We start from the raw sequence: 22,723 nt of genomic DNA on the forward strand, positions 1-22,723 counted from the left end.
TTCTATTAAGGGCATTGGTAGCCAAAAGGTGCATATTACAGGAAACAAATTTCTAACCTACATACCCACTTCCAAAATTCTTGATAGAGTTACCGCAAACAAATTTAACATTTTTTTTAAATGTGACCTTTAAAGAGTTTGAAAAAAAAAACAAGATCGAGTGGATTATGAGGTGATTAAGCTTTTACCCATGAGCCGGGTCAGGTCTATGTTCTGTGTAGTATTTTATCTTTGGCTCTGTTCCACTCGTCCGTAACGTTGCCACACAACCATTCTCAAAGGTAAACGTGATCATATGACTCGACTTACTCACTGGTAACAGCTGTAAGAAATACAAATGTCCAGATCAGATATTACTTAGCTGCAGTTATAAGCAATTCCAAACCTCAATGCCTTTTAATATTAGAAATGTTTTTTCCTATGGGTATACAAAATAAAGATGACTAGCATGTCATGCTAAGCCTGTGGTCCTGTGGAGAATGGTAAAACCATTAACTTTGATTTAACTGACTAAAATGACTAAAGTATTTAAGATTAAACAAGGCGTATCTTACCAATATTAGGTACGTATTGATTTAACTAGAAGTCAATACAAATATTTAAGCCGGTAAATGTAATGAATATTACAAAGTGAGTATTGCTTATCATTTTTTCTATCAGCTCAAAATAATGTGTGTGGTTGCCATAGATACATAACTTACAGGCTTTTGGTCTGGCTGACTGTTGTCAAAACCTGTGGTAAGATCTCGGATGTACTTAATCTTGTACTTCCCACAGCTCTCTGGGTACTGAAGAAGAGAGTGAAAATGGATCCAAAATCATAATCGATCGACAGTAGGAATTAATCAGACAACATATTATATAATAATATGACCTTTAAATAGGCAGTTTTTCATTGGTCCAGAGCACGATTGGTGATGCAAAATATACATCATATTTCAAGAGTTTGGGTTTTACCCTACTCATAATCATGGCCTATAAATAACACCAAACTCATACCTGTTTTAGCAGTTTAGTTTAACAGAGAGACTTTAGCACAGACAATGCATGGATAAATTCAGTAAAGTCATTACGGAAATAACTATTTCCGGTATTCTGACCAAAATGATATTAATCAGGACAATTACGTTAAAATTAAACTTTAAAAATGGCTAGATAAAATGACTAGTAGCGTTATATGATGCTTTTTTAACTGGGAAATTTGTGGCCACTAAATATGCTTTTTTTGTTTTGATCATTAATGTCAAATGGGTAAAATACTTATTATTAATTTTTTTTTTTTTGCATAAACCTACGTTGTGTCCCTTTTACTTATTACTGCGCAACAAACAGTTTTTCAATATTGTCTACCTCAACTCAAGAAACAAACATTTTGCCCACCTTTCCAGTGTTGTTGTAGTTCCTGATGTCTTCAAACATGGCCTTGATGGCTGCCGCCTCATGACAGATATAGTAGGAGTTGCTGTTGATGTGCATACCATACCTGGGATATAGTCAAATATAAGTGGTTCATATATAAATTCATTTCTTCAGCGCTGCTTTCATCTTCCTACAACAATATACACCTTCCTACAGCAATATGTGTCAGCAATATATGCCTTCCTACAGCAATACATGCCTTCCTACAGCAATATATGCCTTCCTACAGCAATACATGCCTTCCTACAGCATTATATGCCTTCCTACAGCAATATATGCCTTCCTACAGCAATACATGCCTTCCTACAGCAATATATGCCTTCCTACAGCAATATATGCCTTCCTACAGCAATACATGCCTTCCTACAGCAATATATGCCTTCCTACAGCAATACATGCCTTCCTACAGCATTATATGCCTTCCTACAGCAATACATGCCTTCCTACAGCAATATATGCCTTCCTACAGCAATACATGCCTTCCTACAGCAATACATGCCTTCCTACAGCAATATATGCCTTCCTACAGCAAAATGTGCCTTCCTACAGCACTATGTGCCTTCCTACAGCAATATATGCCTTCCTACAGCAATATATGCCTTCCTACAGCACTATGTGCCTTCCTACAGCACTATGTGCCTTCCTACAGCACTATGTGTCTTCCTACAGCAATATATGCCTTTTTTTAGCAATACATGCCTTTCTACAGCAATAGAAGCCTGCCTACATTTCTAATGCCAAAAATTTGACAAATCAACTAAGAGCAATATTCTCCTGTCAAAGGAATCATCAGCACACAGGACTCAATAACTGACAATTCAAATACATTTATTTCATTTTGAGGTATTACATCTTTAAAGCAATTTCTTTACAGATTAGAGCATTGTTTGGGTTAAACTTGCCCAAGATATTCTTTCCATAAGCAATACAAAGTTCCCTAAAAATTGATTTAATGATATTATTTTCACAGAGGGAGGTATAACACATTTAACCAGTCTTAAGTCAAGTAAACGTATGTGTTTTGTCATGGATACTTTAAATGTAGCTTTTTACAAGTAACATAAATTTTCCACCAACATTTTATTATGTAGACTACATTGAAATGTTCATGGACAATAAATGCAACATAACTAGGTACACATTGAAAACATCCATAGGCTACTTACATGTTATAAATCTCATCCAGCTGATCTTTGAGAGTCTTCCCGTTACCATACACATTAGTGGCCATCTCTGCAGCCACAGCCGCCGCAGACACACCATCCTTGTCAAGGACCGTGGAGCCACACATGAAACCAATCGCCTCCTCAAATGCGAACAACACAGTCTTCCCCTCCTGCACTACAATGTTAGCTCGGTTTCCCATCCACTTGAAGCCTGTCAGTGTTTCCTGGAAACCAAATCTTTTAAGTGAAGTTACAAACCATGTGTACTGTGTAACAATCGGAGCCAAATGTACAGTCGAAACTCATTGGCTCAATATCTCAGGGACAAGCCTTTGAGCCTCGCAAATTTCGACCCTAGCAGAAATGCTTACAAAGCGTAAAACAAAATCCGTCCATAAAATCTAGTTCGAGCCAATGAGGAAATCGAGAAAAGCGACATCGAGCCAAAGGGTTTCGACTGTTCAATCGATATGACGAAGTCATTAATGATGTTGAAGTTACTTTCCATGTATTTCACTAATGTGTAGAAGTGATGACAGCATTTAACTAAAACACTTGGTGAATAAAAGTTCAAGTTATTATTTCTAGGAAAACACTTAAAACAAAAACATTATTTTATGATTCTCTAAAAATGTTTAGCTTTAACAGTCTAACAGACATGTCTCTGCCAATTGTTTGCCAAACTGATTTTGATTTGAACATTTGGAAAGCTTCTGATAAAGAACAAGGGCTGTCACAGAGACAGCGCGCTCGACTATTCCACCGCTTTTCGGTGTATGGATTGAAATGTTATGGCGAAACATGCATGGATCACTGCTAGATTAGATTTCAATTCAATACATGATGTGCTGAGATATTTACATAAATTGAATTGGAAAATATTTGAGGTGGTACGCAAACTTTAATGTTAATTCTAAGTCGAAAAAGGGGCATAATTCTGTTAAAATACTCAATACGGTGACCTCCTGTGTACAGGTTGGGGGCACGATGGTGAACAAGCGTGCAAAGTTTCAAAGCCATATGTCAATGGACTTTGAAAATATATGAGGTGGTTCACAAACTTTAACATAAATTCTAAGTCGAAAAAGGAGCATAATTCTGTCAAATGCTTGATACAGTTACCTCCTCCTGTGTACAGGTTGGGGGCATGATGGTGAACAAGCGTGCAAAGTTTCAAAGCCAGATGTCAATGGACTTTGAAAATATTTGAGGTGGTACGCAAACACTAACGTAAATTCTAAGTAAAAAAAGGGGCATAATTTTGTCAAAATGCTTGATAGAGTTACCTCCTCCTGTGTACAGGTTGGGGGCATGATGGTGAACAAGCGTGCAAAGTTTCAAAGCCAGATGTCAATGGACTTTGAAAATATTTGAGATGGTACGCAAACTTTAACATAATTCTAAGTAGAAAAAGGGGCATAATTTTGTCAAAATGCTTGATAGAGTTACATCCTCCTGTGTACAGGTTGGGGGCATGATGGTGAAGAAGTGTGCAAAGTTTCAAAGCCAGATGTCAATGGACTTTGAAAATATTTGAGGTGGTACGCAAACTTTAACGTAAATTCTAAGTTGTAAAAGGGGCATAATTTTGTCAAAATGCTTGATAGAGTTACCTCCTCCTGTGTACAGGTTGGGGGCATGATGGTGAACAATAGTGCAAAGTTTCCAAGCCAGATGTCAATGGACTCTGAAAATATTTGAGGTGGTACGCAAACTTTAACATAAATTCTAAGTAAAAAATGGGGCATAATTTTGTCAAAATGCTTGATAGTTACCTCCTCCTGTGTACAGGTTGGGGGCATGATGGTGAACAACTGTGCAAAGTTTCAAAGCCAGATGTCAATGGACTTTGAAAATATTTGAGGTGGTACAAAACTCTTACAAAAACTTTAACATAAGTTGTTAAGCCGACGCTCGGGTGACTAGGATAGCTCTCCTTATTCTTTGAATAGTCGAGCTAAAAATGACAAAGTTTAATTTTGTCATTTATATCAAGTGGATTATTGAGCAACTTGCACATGCAAGCTGTCAAGTAGAGACATTGCCAACTGTAAGATAGTTGTTATTGATTTTTTTGCTTGACTTCACAATTAAATCACAGTAGATTTACTGCTTTAGTAAAGCAAAAATACACAATAGCTATTACATGAATTACTTCCACAAAATGTACTCACTGTATCATGATCTAATCCTTAAAGCATAATTCTTCTATTATTGAGTATACCTTTACATCAGTAAATATGTAGCCTTAGGTATGGTTACCTCAAAATGGAATCCTTCTTTCTTTGCTATGGCTGCCAGAATTTTTGAGGAGACTGTACTGGCATACATGTAGCAATCAGAAGCTGTAACATTCAAACAAACATGACCGGCTGTAGTAATATTTTTCTTTTAGAATAGATTTCACAGTACCGTAATACCCTAAACAGGAAGTTAACAGTCATCAAGAAACAATTTTAATAATAACTTCAATAATATGACACTATCTAAAGACTAAACATCAGAAAATGCAACATATTGATTTTTTTGAATTTCTCAACATTTTGTTCATTTTAATACGGATAAAAGTTAAATTCACTAAAACATGCTCAAAAATAATCGAACTATGACATTATCTTTGTTTAATTTACCGGTACTAGACCCTATTTCAACAAAATATCTTATGCTACTTAAGGGTGCTTAAGGAAACCCCTTAAGTCATGGGCAGGGTCTTAACTATAAATGTTCTTACACTATTTTTATTGAAATGTAGTTTACGCAAACATGTGGTTACGCATGGAAATCAATGATAATAGGTCTTTAGATCTACATCGAAACAGGGCTCTACATAGCTGATTGTATTAGAGTTGGATAAGTTGTCCACATGTTATTTTTTGGCTAGTTTTCCACATTCAAATGATTTCTTTGGATAATAGTAATAACAAGAGATGTTTGTCAAACATAATGTGACCTTGACCTTTGGCCCGATGACCCCCAAAAACAATAGGGGTCATCTACTGGTCAGGCCCAACTTCCATATCAAGTTTGATGACCACAGGTCTAGGCATTGTTGAGTTATCACTCGGACAATCTTTAAAATTATTTTATCATTAAAGGTCACTGTGACCTTGACCTTTGGCCCGATGACCCCCAAAATCAATAGATGTCATCTACTGGTCAGGCCCAACCTTCATGTCAAGTTTGATGAACATACGTCCAGGAATTGTTGAGATATCACTCGGACAAGCTTTGGTCTACCGACGGACGGACCGATCGACCGACCAACATGTGCAAAGCAATATACCCCTTTTCTTCGAAGGTGGGCATAATTAGATATCATAAACAATACAGAAAGACCAAACAACACTTTAACATACAGTCACAAAGTCTAAGCTAAGATGTGTGGTAAGTTGTTACCTGGAAGAGTTGGAAATTTCTGTGAGAATGAGAACCAGGACCACCATCCCAGCAGTGCACCAATCTCATTGCCTGTGAACACCACCCACTCTCCTCTGTAATAGCCAATAACATGCAACAACTTAAGATGGTCGATTTTTAAAACAAAAACAGGCAACTTGTTGAGGCTCCCATGTTTATCTCATACTGATCCACAACATTTGCCATTGGGAGATATGAAGTGGATTGTTGGTGTTGTGAATGAACATTTTACTCAAATTTTATGAAAATCCTTCAAAGGGTTTAGGTTTTAAGGAACTGACATTTCAATGCTAAGAACTATAATTGAATTGAATATCATTTATTTTCAATCATCTGCAATTTCTTGTGTAGAGTAAACAGCAATGTTTAAGTCATATCTGCTATAATAACTGATATTGTTACAACTTACAATTCTAATGAAAAATCAGAAAGTGCAAACAAAATTTGTTTCAAAATTATAATCCATTATTGTAAATACATTCAAAAACAACCATTAGTTGCATTTTGGCATGTCAATATTTTGTTAGCATTCATATCAAGTTCAACAGAAAATCATTAATAACCATCAAGCTTTCATTATAATTGTCATTTCTCCTTTCTTTGGTGATTAAAATCAAAATGGAAGCAAGCAAGTTAAAACAAGAAAAATGTGATCATTACCAGGCAAATCATGCAATTTAAGCTGTAGAAAACAACCTAAATTTTATCGTCATGACTTTGAATACTTATATGAAATAATATTTTAATAATTACTATAATGGTACAAAAAAGATGGAGTTTAAATATTTGTTTTTCCTAGAAATTTGATGGGAGAAAAAACATTTACATTTACCATCATGTAAAATATATTGATATCCCAACCCCGGTTTCCGGTATTTTATGGAAACTTAGTTACGGTAATAGTCTGAGGTTAAAAGCTCTGAATCTTGATTTCAGGATTACGGTACCAGTAATACTGAACTTGTGGTTATAAGCTCCATCGGCCAATGACTGTGTAAGTTACCTGACTTTTTCTGCAATTGCGAGTCTGTCGGCGTCGGGATCATTGGCCAGTATCACGGTGCTACCATTCTGGTCGGCTGTCCTCATGGATAGGGTCTAAAAGGGGAAAAATGTCTTCATGAAGTAACAGTAGACAAGCAGTGCACTATATCTAGGGTGTTGATACCAGATTTAAGAAAGGACAGACTTGCACAGATCTTTTTCAATATATATCAATTTTTGTTCTAAATTGGAAGGATCTTAAGTGTCATACTTTTTTTTTGCTGCATACATGTTTGTGTGCCAATTTAACATAAGCCAGTATTAAAAATGATCATAAAGTTGAAAAATGAAAAAAAGATCAATCAACTATTGGACGTATGTAAAATTTATACAGATTTAATTAAGTAAAGTAATGACTTAAATCCTTGAATGAAATGGGCCCTTAAAGATAAGAAACAAGGTACTAGGGGTGAAAAGGGCACAATATTGTATCAGGCTATCGAAGACTTAAACATAATAAATTTTAAAGCATTTATGCTAGAAAATGTGTAAATTGAAGTAATATTAGGTTTTCACAGCCGAATGTATTATGTTTGTATGTATTCTTAAACACAATATAAGTTTTAATCAAATAAAAGAAATATTTTACTATCTTTAGCATTTAATTCTTTGAAGGCAAATGGTAATACTTGCAGGTCTTCGTGAAGTCAGAAGGGGACTTGGGATCACCCTTCCATAACTCTTTAGCACTCTATCACTTTACTAGGAGTTCCTTTTATTTTTAACTACCAGAACAACAGGCAAGTACATATTCAATTTGATTTGTGAAAAAGCTTAAAGGCAGTATTTATTCAAATGTAGGAAAACTGTTTATTTTACTAATTATCTAACCTTTCTTTATAATGAATACGAAATAATTATGTTATTAAATTGTAATTCCTCCCAAAGAAAAAATAATTTATGATGTCCAATTTCAGATACGCCACGCCCATTGGTATTGGCTAATTATAAAATATTTCTTATTAGATTTACTTACTGTTCCAGTGGCCAAAATGAGTACATGCCTGCAAGTTCTGCACTGGCATTCTGTTTACCAGACTTTTGCACACTATCTAAATGTTATAAACTTTGCTTATCGCCCAATATGGACACCAACTCCAGCACTGCTCTGAACCCACCAAGGGACCTATCTCAGCCCCCTGGACACCCAGCGTTAAGTGACGACAACTTTGAAATACCCCAAGCGTAAAGTGACAACTTTGAAATACCATGACCGAACCCTGCAAGGGCAGGGCTTGGAAAATGACTATGAACCTAACCGTTAATAAAGTATTTCGGTTAGTTTGACAGATACTGATACAGATACACAACTTAAACAAAAAAATAATATCATACCAGCGCCCCCTTTCCTTCCTCTGGGTTCGGATATTTGACGGTGGGGAATTCTGGATCGGGCTCAACCTAAAATGAATAGCTTTTAAAATATAACTCATATTTTCAGCAAATGAAATTGCAAATATGCAATCATTAAGTACTAGACTTAATCATTAAGAATTTCCACTTTCACAGGTGTTTAAAGGTCTGCTAACTGCCACTCATCCAATACACTCACTCTGCCCATTCTTAATCATTAAGATTTTACTTAATGTCATCTAATAACTCATTTAACAATAATTATGAAACAAGCTATAACAATATCATACTTATCCTATGTCTTGCACAATTTTAAAGTGAGACTGGTGTTGTGGGTGGGGATTACTTTTAAAGTGAGACTGTGATCTTGTGTTGTGGGTGGGGATTACTTTTAAAGTGAGACTGTGATCTTGTGTTGTGGGTGGGGATTACTTTTAAAGTGAGACTGTGATCTTGTGTTGTGGGTGGGGATTACTTTTAAAGTGAGACTGTGATCTTGTGTTGTGGGTGGGGATTACTTATAAAGTGAGACTGGGATCTGGTGTTGTTGAGGGAAAACAGAGTTCCCAGAGGTTACCCCGGACTTGTACGGCATGGTGACCACAAACCAAACTCATGTATACCAGGCCAGACCCAGAATCACAAAAACCACTAAAGTTAAATCTCAATCTCATTCATTTTACCAAGTAACAATTATTTGAAATCATATTTGTTCAACACTTTTGTAGAACGCATTCAGTCTTAGAATGTGGATATAAAAACTCTGGTCAAAAAAATATTCTACAGCAAAAACAACTCATTGTTTTTTTAACAATCAAACTAAATAACATTTCATAGAGCATGCATATCTTGTGTCTCACATATTTTAAGCTGTGTATAAGAGCAATTAAATTTTACAGAAACGTTAAGCAGCATGTTAAGTTTTAGTCCCGGGTTTACAAACCCCAGATGTACCTTGGTAAAAAGTGGGTTTGTTCACCACAGCACTAACTCATTTTTAAAGACTTAGAAATATTTGTCATTTAACTATCATTTTTTGTTATCTTCTTTTTGTATGCTTACATGCATACTGGTAAGAAATACCTTACCCTGTGTGTGTCAAGTTTTGATTAATGTTATGATAGCTATTCAGTTGTAGATAACACTTAATTATGAAAAGATACATAATGATAAAAGATAAAAATGATTACTGAAGAATTTTTGATTTATTTTTTTAGTTACAATACATGTAATATGACCAGGTTTTGTACGAATCTGACACTACCAGTCTTTATTGTAACTGGGTTGCCCGAAGCCCGGTACAAGTAAATACTGTTTCGGACAAGTCAAAATTTCCAGGCAGTTGCCTGAATGGACAAGTGTATTTTTCCGAAAGTTAGATCCCTCTGTTTTTATAGTTTCTTCAGCAACAATTCATAAATCCTAATTGAACGATATTATTATATTGAAATATTGTGACTTTCGTCTATTTACGCATGAATTGGATATTTTGGGCAAGTAAAACTGTTTTTGGGCAAATGGTTTTCTTCAATTACTTGCCCGAAAGGACAACTGCTGAAAACATTTTAAGGCAAAGACTGCACTACCAGGTTAGTAAAACTACGTTAACATGGACCTTTAAAAGACAAAAATAAATAATTTCAGTATGCTGTGTACCTGTTCTGGTACAGGAATGACAGGGGGGAATCCAAACTGCTGTACGGCAAAGTCTGTGAATGGGTAGCCCACTCCGTGCATTGCCGTGTATGTAAACTTCACACTTGAATGGCTGTTGGCGTCCCTGTTACATCATAAAATAAACATATTGTACATGTATGAACAAGTTTTATTAGAAGATATTCAAGATATTGCCAATGGGCAAGTTGTTAAGACCTTTGTTAAAGTTAACAATTTTGTTAACATCAGAGTTGTTAATTTCAAATCTTTACTGTTCTAAAAGTATTATGGATAAAATTGTGATCTGCAGTATGACTTACAAGATTTGGAACAATTGTTGCAGCTGTACAGTGTACTTGTTTTATCTAATTTTAGGAGCACAACATCAAATAGGTAACAATAATAAATTTACGTTGTTAACTTTATTTTTTTTTTATCAATCTTTCCATTCTTTCATCTTATCAAAAACATACTTTTCTAAAGTATGATTTTGACCCAATTAGGTGCCTAGTAGAATAGAATAACTTTCGAACAAAAATATTTTGTTGTGGAGAACTTGTAATTTTGTACAATATGATTGATGAAGTTTATACTTAGTATCGGGCTGATTGTTCATGCTTTTGTTTAACATTGACAAATGTGTGTTGTTCAGACAAATGTTCATAAATTGTTGTTAACTTTTAAACGTGAACTATTTTATGATGTGGTTATATATTTGCATAAGGCAGATTTCACGTTTTGGTGACCAAAAAGTTCCCGGCGAATATTGATTTTTAAAATTTATTGCAGATTTGTAATTTCAACATAATCTTTTACAGCAATTTCTTACCTATCATATTTTAGAACATTTGCAATGATTTATTCATGCATTTTTATAAAAAAAAAGAATTTTGTATCACCATACCATTTGTGCTAGTGTTACAATATTGCCGGTAAAAACTTGTTTTTTTTTAATATTTTGATCCAAAGAAGTATTTTGTCTTGCACTAAATGGTTCATTTATCTATAAAACAGATTGTACAGACAAAAAATAAAGATTGTTTCGTTTTTCTCAAATAAATTTATTGAAACAAACCCTAATTGGACAACAAGACAGAAAATGTTTTCTGCAAACATAGGTTTTCTTTTTATATCAGATCAGATAAGCTATAAACATAAATGTTTTGTTGTGGTAATATAAATGTCTCTAGTATGGTGCAATTATCATTACCTTTGATATTAAACATATATATTATAAATTGCTAATTGTGAGTATGTGCTAGTGTTACCACAAAACAGAATGAGTAACATTAGCAGTATGTCACATTAGCAGTTGGACAAAATGTTTCACAACAAATTAAAATACAGACCTACCACAGACTGTTTGAGCTTGATACAGTATAAAACAAACTATATAAATGATTGATAAACACGGTCAATTGATAATCACAAAAATTCTTAATTCTGTCCAATAAATAACGATATCAAACACAAAAGCGGTATGAATTCAATATAAACTACGTACCTAATGAATGAATACTTACAAACGATAGTTTACAGACGACATTGTTATGTTTGAATAATTGACTCTGGGAAAGTCATCAAATTTCAACGATTTTCTTGCTTTATTAAGCGCTTGTCTTAATGCTAGCGTGACATAATGTTAACGTTACATCGAAGGACAGAATGAGCCAAACTTGGATTAAGTTTTTATCAACGGTATTCACCACTATTTTTATCATTTCAATGTCAACTGTGAACCAGTCCAATATAAAAGTAATCGCTACCCGGATGTTAACCCTCAGTCGGTGTAAATTATTCACGAATAGAAAAGGTGCTATCGTCATGCTAAAATGGGACAGAATTGATTTTGAGTAACATTAACACATTTTTAGACCTAAAAAACTTTATGATCGGGAATGACCAATTTCTTGTTACATGCAATTCTGTTTTTATCCGACACGTAGTCTTTGTTTTCAGTGATTTAATAAAAGTGTGTTTAGGCTTAAAACAGTTAGCAGTGGATCATGTCTGCTAATGTTACACAAAAATTCGAGGACAGATTACCGTAACGTTATCACCATGCGCAAATACCGAAAATTTAAGTATATTACGAACGAAATGCAATCATTTTAGATATATTATTGTTTTAATTAACATTTCTTGCAAACATTATTCAACAGACAAGAATAAAATACTTACCAGATGTTACTGAAAAGCATCCTCAAAAAAGTGGTATATTGGTACCGGGAAGATTTTCTGTCTTTTTTGTCCTAAATATCGGCATATTTTTACATTTTTTTACCTTATTTAACACAATATTTTCATTATTTTAATACAAATCACTTCTATTAGGTGTTTTTATTGGGTTGGGAAAGGCAATTGCTGTATATATGACGTTGACATGCAATAACAATAAATGAAAGCAAATGGGCCAAATAATTGCCTTTTTTGTGAAATCTGCCATAAAACATGTTCATCTGCAACAGCTGTCATAAATCTTGTTAAAAATACAGCAGATCATATTGGTCTCCAATAAACTAATAGAGCAGTAACGTTTTGAGAATTAATATGTCTAAAACTTGAATATGAACAGTTTAAAAAAAAATGAAACTCACTTATAATAACAAAGCCTTAACACATCATTCTGATATCGTGTATGTATGTCATCGAAGGGGTCTACACAGAGGGGGCTGGTTCCTGTGAAATCAGTGTCCCAAGATGTCTCCCACGGTTCCAAGTTCTCCAGAATACATTCCGAGATTCCTTTGTCAATTGGCGTTATTATCTTAATGAAAAGTAATACAGCTGTTATTATTTAATCATTACATAGCTATGACAGTTTACCTAAAGCTAGCAATTTTAAAATAAATAAATTTTCTTAACATGAATATTAAGCTTCAATTCATAAGCTGAATTTAAGTTGGATTTGGAGACTAAAACTGACCATTTGATTAAGTTGAAAATATGATATGAAATCATGGGTTTTTACCTGCGCTCCATTTGACCAATAAACCTGAAAAGATAAATGTTTTTATACAAAACCTACAAGACAATAAAAATAGTATCTTAATAGTATCACAAATTTTGTCATTATTTATTTGTTAAAGCTGCACTCTCACAGACTGAACATTTTGACAACTTTTTTATTTATTTTTTGTCTTGGAATAAGCCAATTTATGCAAAAATGTATGTAAACCAGTATTTTACCATCAATGTCTAAATTATATGAACAGGTCATAAGTGAGCAACTGATTAGTCATTTTGACAACATTTTGCATCCATTCCTGGCAGCATTCAGAACCACATTTGGATTTCAAACTACCTTGTTAAGGCTGGCGAAAGACTGGAAAAAAGCCCTCGATGAAAACATATAATTATGTAGGCGCAGATCTAATGTACCTCCCAAAAGCATTCAACTGCCTGCACCATAATTTCATCTTAGATGAGCTTAATGCATTTGGTCCCTCAGCCCAAGCATGTAAACTTATGCACAGCTATCTTACTAACAGAAAGCAAAGAGTCAAACTTGGTCAATTTACCAGTGAGTGGGACTCCATCCTGAAAGGTTAAATGGCTATAAATTAAAGAGATCTACAGTCGAAATCCGTTGGCTCGATATTGCTTGGCTTGATTTCCTTGTTGGCTCGAACTTGAAGGACCAATTTTTACTCTATGGAAGCATTCCTATTTGGCTCGATATTTGCAAGGCTTTAAGTATTTTGGCCCCGATATCAAACATAAGGGTTTCGACTGTATATCGTAATATTTTGCTAAAATGTGTGTGTAAATAACGAAGGTAATCTAACCTTGTATCCATTATCTTCCTTGGGATTGTGAGAGGCTGTCACCATCACTCCACATGCGCACCTGTTGTGCCGTGTTGTGTAAGCCTAGGGGTGAGAAATATAGGAAAATATATAGTTCGGTGCTTGATAGAAACAAAACTTTTTACATGTGTTAGATGTGTTATCCATTGTTTAGAACAATGCATTGACAGATACTATGAATACATGTATTTTGTACAACAAATTGTGTAATTAGTGAACAAATGAAAAGTGTTTTCCAATTAGTTAACTTGTTCTTTTTACTTATAACAAAATCATCAATGTCCTTTGAACCATTGATACATGTACATTAATATATATATGCGTATGCATATTATATATAGGACATTAATGATTTTGTTATAAGTAAAATATACAAGTATATATAAATCATTATACAAACTAAACCCCAGATGCACCACAAAACATGCTTGTTAACCTTCCCATAAAATTTCATGACTCTGGTTTATATACTTAACGAGGTAGGGGTGACATTAGATACCATGCTGCATATGCAATTTAAGTAACTAAGTTAAGGTCCATAACTCTTATATAACAAGAGATGTTTGTCAAACATTATGCCCCCCCTGAGCGCCATGTTGTCAGGATTATATGGACAATTGAATGAAATATGCATGGACCGAAATGACAGCTGATTCGTTGCTGTTTTAAGATTATGACCATTAAAGTGTGAGGATAGTGTGTTATGACCGTCATGACCTTTGACTCTATGAACTCAAAATCCAGAGTCATCAGCTGGTCACCAGAAACCTAAATGTCAAGTTTGAGGGCCATGGGTGCAGGCATTGTCAAGTTATCACAAGACAAGTTTTTTTCGTTCAAGGTCACTGTGACCTTGACCTTTGACCCGATGACCCCTTAAATCATAAGGGGTCATCTACAAGTCAGATGCAACTCCAAGTCAAGTTTGAAGGCCATGGGTTCAGGCATTGTTGAGTTATCACTCGGACAACCTTTTACCATTCAAGATCACTGTGACCTTGACCTTTGGCACTATGAATCCTAAAATCAATAAGGGTGATCTACTGGTCAGGCTTCACATCCATGTCAAGTTTAATGATCATAGGTTCAGGCATTGTTGAGATATCAGTGGGGGAAGATTTGTTAACTTTTTTGCATTAAAGGTTACTGTGACATTGACCTTGGCCTGATGACCCCCAAAGTCGATAGGGGTCATCTACTGGGCAGGCCCAACCTTCATGTCAAGTTTGATGACCATAGGTCCAAGAATTGTCGAGTTTGCTTTCAAGGTCACTGTGACCTTGACCTTTGACCCCTAAAATCAATAGGGGTCATCTACTGGTCAGGCCCAACCTCCATGTCAAGTTTGAGGGCCATGGGTGCAGGCATTGTTGAGTTATCACTTGGACAACCTTTTATCATTCAAGGTCACTGTGACCTTGACCTTTGGCCCAATGACCCCTAAAATTAATAGGGACAACCTTCTGGCCAGACTCAACCTCCAACTCAAGTTTGAGGGCCATGGGTGCAGCCATTGTCAAGTTATCACTCGGATAACCTTTTACCATTCCAGGTCACTGTGACCTTGATCTTTGGCCCAATGACCCCTTAAATCAATAGGGACCATCTTCTGGCCAGGCCCAACCTCCAAGTCAAGTTTGAGGGCCATGGGTGCAGGCATTGTCGAGTTATCACTCGGACAACCTTTTACCATTCCAGGTCACTGTGACCTTGACCTTTGGCCAAATGACCCCCCAAAACCATAGGGGTCATCTCCTGGTCAGGCCAATTCTCCAAGTCAAGTTTGAGGGCCATGGGTGCAGGCATTGTTGAGTTATCAATCGGACAACCTTTTACCATTCAAGGTCACTGTGACCTTGACCTTTGGCCCAATGACCCCCAAAAACAATAGGGGTCATCTACTGGTCAGGCCCAACCTCCAAGTCAAGTTTGAGGGCCATGGGTGCAGGCATTGTTGAGTTATCACTCGAACAACCTTTTACCATTCAAGGTCACTGTGACCTTGACCTTTGACCCATTGAGCCCCAAAAAAATAGGGTTCATCTACTGGTCAGGCCCAACCTCCATGTCAAGTTTGAGGGCCATGGGTGCAGGCATTGTCACGTTATCACTCGGACAACCTTTTACCATTCAAGGTCACTGTGACCTTGACCTTTGGCCCAATGACCCCCAAAAACAATAAGGGTCATCTACTGGTCAGGCCCAACCTCCATGTCAAGTTTGAGGGCCATGGGTGTAGGCATTGTTGAGTTATCACTCGGACAAGCTTTAAAATTATTTTACCATTAAAGGTCACTGTGACCTTGACCTTTCACCCGATGACCCCCAAAATCAATAGGGGTCATCTACTGGTCAGGCCCAACCTTCATGTGAAGTTTGATGACCATACGTCCAGGAATTGTTGAGTTATCACTCGGACAAGCTTTGGTCTACCGACGGACCGACCGACCGACATACCGACATGCCTGTGCAAAGCAATATACCCCTCTTCTTCGAAGGGGGGCATAATTAAAGGAAACAACATGATAAACCCAGGTGCACAACTTTCCCTGTAAACTTTCATGACCCTTGCTCTAACAAATTTTGAAATATGCACAACATAAGAAAGCTCTATATGCCATAGTTTGACATTAAGTCAAGGGCTTTATTTTTGCACTTATTTTGTAAAGCAACAAAAAAAAAAAAACTATGTGCACAACTTCACATGATGATCAATGTTATGTTATGAAGAACAACTGCATGTGTTCTAACTACTTATTATTGATACATATGATATTGGTGAGGATGGTACAGCTCTGACTGCTAGAGATAAACTGACGAGCTGTGTTGACTGGCTGGCCTTATCATACAAGGTGAACTATAAATAGCGGGGGGAACTAATTCATTGCCGTATAATGTTACAGTTAACATTCCTGTTTTATGACCCTGGCTAATTAACTTTGGAGATATGCATGACACATTATTGTACCAGTATGCTTTTTTTTAAACTAAGTCAAGGACCATAACTCTGCACTAACTTGATGCAGAATCAGACAAAAACCCATGTGCACAACATCACATGTTGCTAAGCGTTCCTGTAAAATTACTGGAGTTTGTATTCTTTTGAAGACACAGGCATGATACAAAATTGCATGCTTTATAAGCTACTGTTTTTAGCTAAGTTAAAGGTCATTACTCTTCACTAGCTGGATACAGCCTAACAGAAAATCCAAGGTGCAGAATTTCACTTGCTGCTGAACATTCCTATAACTTTCATCATTCTGCATCGCTAATATACTTCTATTGCATACTCTATATGTTATTTATTAACTAAGATAAGGGCCATAACTTGAATATATTGGGTGCAGCCACACATACCAACATGATGCTTTACATGCCTGTGAAGTTTCATCACTTTTGCTTTAATACTTTAAGAGATATGCTTGATACAATATCTTGAGACTGACGGACAGTTGGACAGACAGAGGAGAGCAAATTTATTTGCCCCCCCCCCCTCTTTTCATTAGGACATAAAAATGACTTATGGGAGAATACTTACAACATAAGGAGTTGGACAGAGCTTTGAGAACAGGTAGACTTTGACCCCCTTGTGCAAAAATATAGTTGCTGTCAGCTGGGCAAACCTGAAATACAAGCTTATAGCTTTAATCCGTCAGATCACAACAAGCTGCATTGAGACAACTTATTGTAAAGCTGTTATCAATACTGTAAATAGAGTACAGTGCAAAATATGGAAATTAAATAAAGGATTTAAACTGGTAGTACAACATAGTCATAAATCTCAGGTATCTAACATATTTATCTTTAATTTCCCAAAAATCTTAAGTCTGTCATTAACTAATGATGCCTTTATATGCAAAACATTTACTCATTTGGTCAATTTGCCCAAGGTGAAAATACATAAATGCATACTAGTAACAGTATTTTTAAATGTTGTACATAATTTCTGTATTGGCCCTTACCACTTGTACACAAAGTTTCATATACCTACTACCTCGCTTCCATACTTATGTTATCATGAATACCAAAAGTATATACCGTATTTCTCTCATGGCTATGCCACTAATGAAATATATCTTTTGGTGCTCACTTGGTGAAATATATTACTATCCTACACTGAAACAAACAATTTTCCTCTATGTACAAACCAAAAGCAGAAGTAAATAAGAACTTTTACATAGTGTGACAAGTAAACAGGCCATACCAAATTGTTTATTTGTCAAGCATCTGCAGACAGATAGGTTTTGGGTGTTTCAATAGAAAAAACATAACACATTTTCTATAATAAACAATTTTGCCACATACTTTTAATCTCCTTTAACTACAATTCCAGAACACAAATGCATTTTAACAACATTCTTTATACTTTGTTTAGTATTCTTGGCATATGATATCAGAAAATGATGTGTGATTCCCACTTAAATAGAAGTTTTATTTGAACCCACTTTGCAACTTGAAAATCTATCTCGCAAACTGAGAATGGACTAAGAACGCTCTGGTGTTTATGCTCTACATAGGATGTCACTCATTTTATATTTGTTTTTTCGGGAGTTTGTTTGTTTTCCAAGATAGCTAGAAAAGTTTTTGTACTAAGAGTTGACACTAAACTTAAAACAATTTGGTATGGCATTGCCATTAATGGGTGTTGTTCAGTTCCTACCTCTTACTGTTGTGTCTTCCATCATAGCCAACACAGACACCCATCTCCTTTGCCTGTGGTGTGGTCTTCAGCAGGTATGCACATAAGCCCTATAATCAATATACACATATATTAAATGATCAGAAATTCAAGTCAGATGTTCTCTAAACAATAACAACAGAGTATATTTAAGGGCCATCCACAGTACTCTATACTTTACAACTAAAGCAGAGTAGATTTTAAGGCCTTTCACAGTACTCTATGCTTAAAAAATACAGCAGACAATATTTAAGGGCATTTTACAGTACTCAAAGAATTACCATAATACATTTCTGATATTTTGGAGCATTTTGACACCAAAACATATGATATATTGTCAACAGACTTCTCCAAAAAATGCCAATGTTTCTTGTGCCAAGTCCCATTCATCTTAAACACTCTTCAATCATTTATTGTAAAGTGTTGGCGTACCTGAGTGGCCTGAATAACAGTTAGGTCATTCATCATGTTGTAGCCAGCCCCCATCCTGGCTCGTAGACCTAAACCAAACTAGAACTCATCAATATTTTTATCAAACACCAGGCAGCAGTTACTTCTCCTTGCAGGTTAGTAAGTTATCAATGCTGTCACATATATCACATTGTGATGATCAAGTAACCACTTCCAATTTCTAAATTAATCTTAACTTTAAAATAAAAGACATTCATATATAAATAAAAAAATAAACAAAATAATTCTGCACAAAAGTAAAATAAAATATTTTTTCTTAGTGAGTGAACTGAATCCCCCTTAAAAAAATAACATGGTGGAAGAGCTCTTCTCCACTCCTCAAGAGACTGTGTCACTCTGGAAGATTGCAGTTTTACAACCAAGCACATCTACAATAAAATTGTGCTTTTTGTACAATTCTTAAGATGGAACTATACGAACTACAGTACATGATTGATAGTCAGTTTACTAAATAAAGTATTGATATTGTCCTAAAACTTAGCAAATAAATATTACATGATTGTGTATGTACATAAAAATTATATACCTGCAGTACCAAACTCCATGCGGTTAAAAAGTCGTGTTCGGAGTTCAGCAACATCTTGCTTGGCTACCAGCTGCTGGATTTCACCGTTGTCCTTCTCATTCTAGTCAAGAAAATATGAGTGATATTTTACAATAAATGAATACCAGTACTCATCCAATTTTTCAAAGTTAAAATAATTAAGAAACATTTACCGGTAAGTAACAGTAAGAACTAAGTTATTTCTGTACTCAAAAAAATTGACATACAATATCTTAAATAAGATCAATTACAACTCTACCTATTCCAAATTTAGTACGAGGGATTCAGACCGAAATTAGTCCATATAAACAGCCGCTTCAGAGTCTTTGCCGATTTTTGATATGGCGACTCTTTGCTTCCATATCCTACTTGTTGTTTTCCTAGCCAAGAATGACAGATCCCAGCGCTAAGTATATTGAGCGGAAAGATAACGGGCACCTGCTAAATGGTTTCAAAATGGCAATGCTTTATTGACAGAAGTCAATCTAAAAAAACTTATTATTTGTGCTTCATTAAACACTGAAGTGTCATAAGTAAAAGGTATTGGCTAAAATAATTGAAGTATAACGTTTGTGTTATTATTTAACAGTGAAATGTTAAGTATTGTGGAGTAATAGTTGAAGAATATATTTCACATTGGTATAGATCAGTTAATTTGTGGCGTTTATGGAACAAAATGAATATCCAGATGTTAAAAAAGTTCCCTAAACGCGCATTTTTGTGGCTAGACTGAAATATTGAATTTTTCCTCTGAGCTTTTTCGATGCAATTTATCATGTGGTATAGAAAAACTGATTAAAGAGTCTGGCTCTGCAAAAACTTAAATTTATTGTCTAAGGATTCTGATGCCAATGATGTAGCCTAAAATAATAGACGTGTTATATGGGATTCTTCCAATCCCTAACGTCTAAACGGGAATGTGCAAAAAATGGGGGTGTTTTAAAAATATTGAAATTGTTTTAAGTGAAGTATTTTATGGTTGAAATTGATCATAAAGAGTTATATTCATACTTTACCATGTAAGTGAAATGTTATTTTGCACTAAAGAAGCATTTAATGCATTAAAAGAAGTTGTTTACCTTTCCAATAAAACAAAAGTTGACTGACACAGGTAACAATTATGCGAAGGGAAACAACTCGATACAATTGTAATAGCTCGGCCTCCTCTGACAAAGCTTCGAGATAGACCTCGTTATATAATCGTAACAACTAGGCCATGGCCGAAATGTTCCAAGCGATTTAAAACTGTGGCCTAAAGCCTTGCAGGTGCCCTTCATGTATATATCGTTATGTTTTGACAGAATGAAATGAAGAAAAGCCGTCAAACTCATAAAAATTTATAAGTTGGATATTTGTTTTTTTGTGTACGGAACTAATATATAATAACATTATCTGGTAATATTTCTTGTTTTTATGATATTTTATAGACGCTATATCGTTCATTCTCCATATACAGGTCCAAAACGACATGGGTTTTAGATCCAGTATGACATGTCTTTAAATAACATTTTTTTATGTTTCATGTTAAAGACTAATATTTGAAGGGCACCTTTGAGAAATATTTTAGTTAATCTACTGTAAATGACTGTGTTTCAGCAATGGTAGCAAGACCAGCTGAAAGGACCGACAGATACGTTACATGACATATGAAGTTTTATGAACATTTTCATATAAAGAAATAAGGCATGTGAAACTCTTGAAAATGTTAGTTTAAATTCATTGTTAGCAAATAAAAACTTTGTCAATGTAAATAAATAATGAAAATAAAAAAATATGTTGTCTTTTGTTCATGTACGGCTCGATTTTTATTAACACATTTATAATTGCCTCAAATTTTTATTGGTTATATCACCATGAAGCATGTTAAAAGCGTTGTTATACGCAAATCTGTAAGACATAGTCTATAGTTTTGAACTGTAATTGGTAGTCATTGCGATTTACATAACAATCGGAAGCTAACAAAACGCTTTACAAGATGTGTAAAATGTAACGTATCTGTTGTTGTATGCCAATTTGTTATTTCAGTTTATATTTATAACTAAACAAACAAATATATTATGAAAAACAAGGAAATCGTTTGTTTTGGTCAAATCTGTATTAGATACATAAAACTATGTTCTTTTAAACATTAACATGAAGTATAATGCAGACATAACGTATCTGTTGCAATCAAATTAAAAGTCTAAAACAATGTAACATTTTATAACTATTTTGTCAAAACAACAGTAACATTAACATATAGTAAATGGTTTGAACGCTTTAAAATCAATAAACATTAATTCTGAAGTGTTTATAGTCTATATATGTTTTTTGTTATGCTTATAACGTATCTGTTGGAATAAAATGTAAATCTAGAACACATTCTTAAAGTATTTGTCTGGTCCATACACAGGAAAAGTTAACATACAAACATGAACTGAACGCTCAAAAATCCATTAACAGTATCGTAAAAAGTACAACGGTGGAATCAACATGATTTCTATCAAGCATTATGTCATGAGTATAATAAGTAATACTCAACACATTTATGTTGCAGACTGTCTGATTCTCGAAATAGTTACAGCTGACATTTTACCCTTATTTCGTTAAGCTCAGCACAAGAAAGCGTGAAGAAACGACGGAATCGATCAGCTGGCGCAGGCTCTTTGACTTCCATTACAATTTTGTTCGATTCAACCCACAAAACATCCTTTCGTGATGGCCAACTGAACTGAACTTTGCCCCTGAGCACATTTTTCTTCATGAAATTTATTTCTGCGGTATCGTCCAATACATCAGTATCAATCACCTGACCGATATACCAGTCATCGTCGTAAATGGCGACAACGTAGTTTCCCTTTGTGATATAAGAGGCAATATCTTTGTTGTGTGTCGCATCTGTATTGCCATTGAGCTCATGAATAGTCCAGGTGTTACAGGGTTCTTCCATACAAACATCACAGTAACAAGAAGTTTTCCGTGACATAAGTTGACCTTTTGCAAACCGAACTGCATGTAGCTTCATAGTTCCATGTATGACTTTGGCATTCATGTTTCCAATGGTTTCCACAGCAGCGTCATAGTCAGCCTGTGTGTAGAAGATGTAAGAGATAGATTTTTCGTTTTCATGAGCATATTTGTAAAAGTCTGTGGCATCTTGAATGGAGACTTTGCCTTGTCGACATGC

The 22,723-nt window shown here is 35.1% G+C and overlaps 1 protein-coding gene across 1 annotated transcript in view; it reads right to left on the reverse strand.

Annotated features, from left to right (window-relative positions):
• Positions 1-22,723, reverse strand: part of LOC128227938 (phosphopentomutase-like) — a 31,076-nt gene that overhangs the window by 3,574 nt on the left and 4,779 nt on the right. The window contains exons 2-17 of the mRNA XM_052938899.1: positions 19,540-19,639; positions 18,975-19,042; positions 18,525-18,613; positions 17,403-17,487; positions 13,844-13,927; positions 13,027-13,050; positions 12,653-12,822; positions 10,056-10,179; positions 8,382-8,447; positions 7,006-7,100; positions 5,982-6,076; positions 4,848-4,930; positions 2,586-2,809; positions 1,381-1,483; positions 702-788; positions 189-322 (exon numbers count right to left, since the gene is read on the reverse strand). Coding sequence (XP_052794859.1) covers positions 189-322; positions 702-788; positions 1,381-1,483; positions 2,586-2,809; positions 4,848-4,930; positions 5,982-6,076; positions 7,006-7,100; positions 8,382-8,447; positions 10,056-10,179; positions 12,653-12,822; positions 13,027-13,050; positions 13,844-13,927; positions 17,403-17,487; positions 18,525-18,613; positions 18,975-19,042; positions 19,540-19,639 — 1,631 coding nt within the window. The remainder of the gene's footprint in view (positions 1-188; positions 323-701; positions 789-1,380; positions 1,484-2,585; positions 2,810-4,847; positions 4,931-5,981; positions 6,077-7,005; positions 7,101-8,381; positions 8,448-10,055; positions 10,180-12,652; positions 12,823-13,026; positions 13,051-13,843; positions 13,928-17,402; positions 17,488-18,524; positions 18,614-18,974; positions 19,043-19,539; positions 19,640-22,723) is intronic.

The sequence above is a fragment of the Mya arenaria genome, chromosome 3 (genome assembly GCF_026914265.1).
Source record: "Mya arenaria isolate MELC-2E11 chromosome 3, ASM2691426v1".
Classification (NCBI taxonomy): Eukaryota; Metazoa; Mollusca; class Bivalvia; order Myida; family Myidae; genus Mya; species Mya arenaria.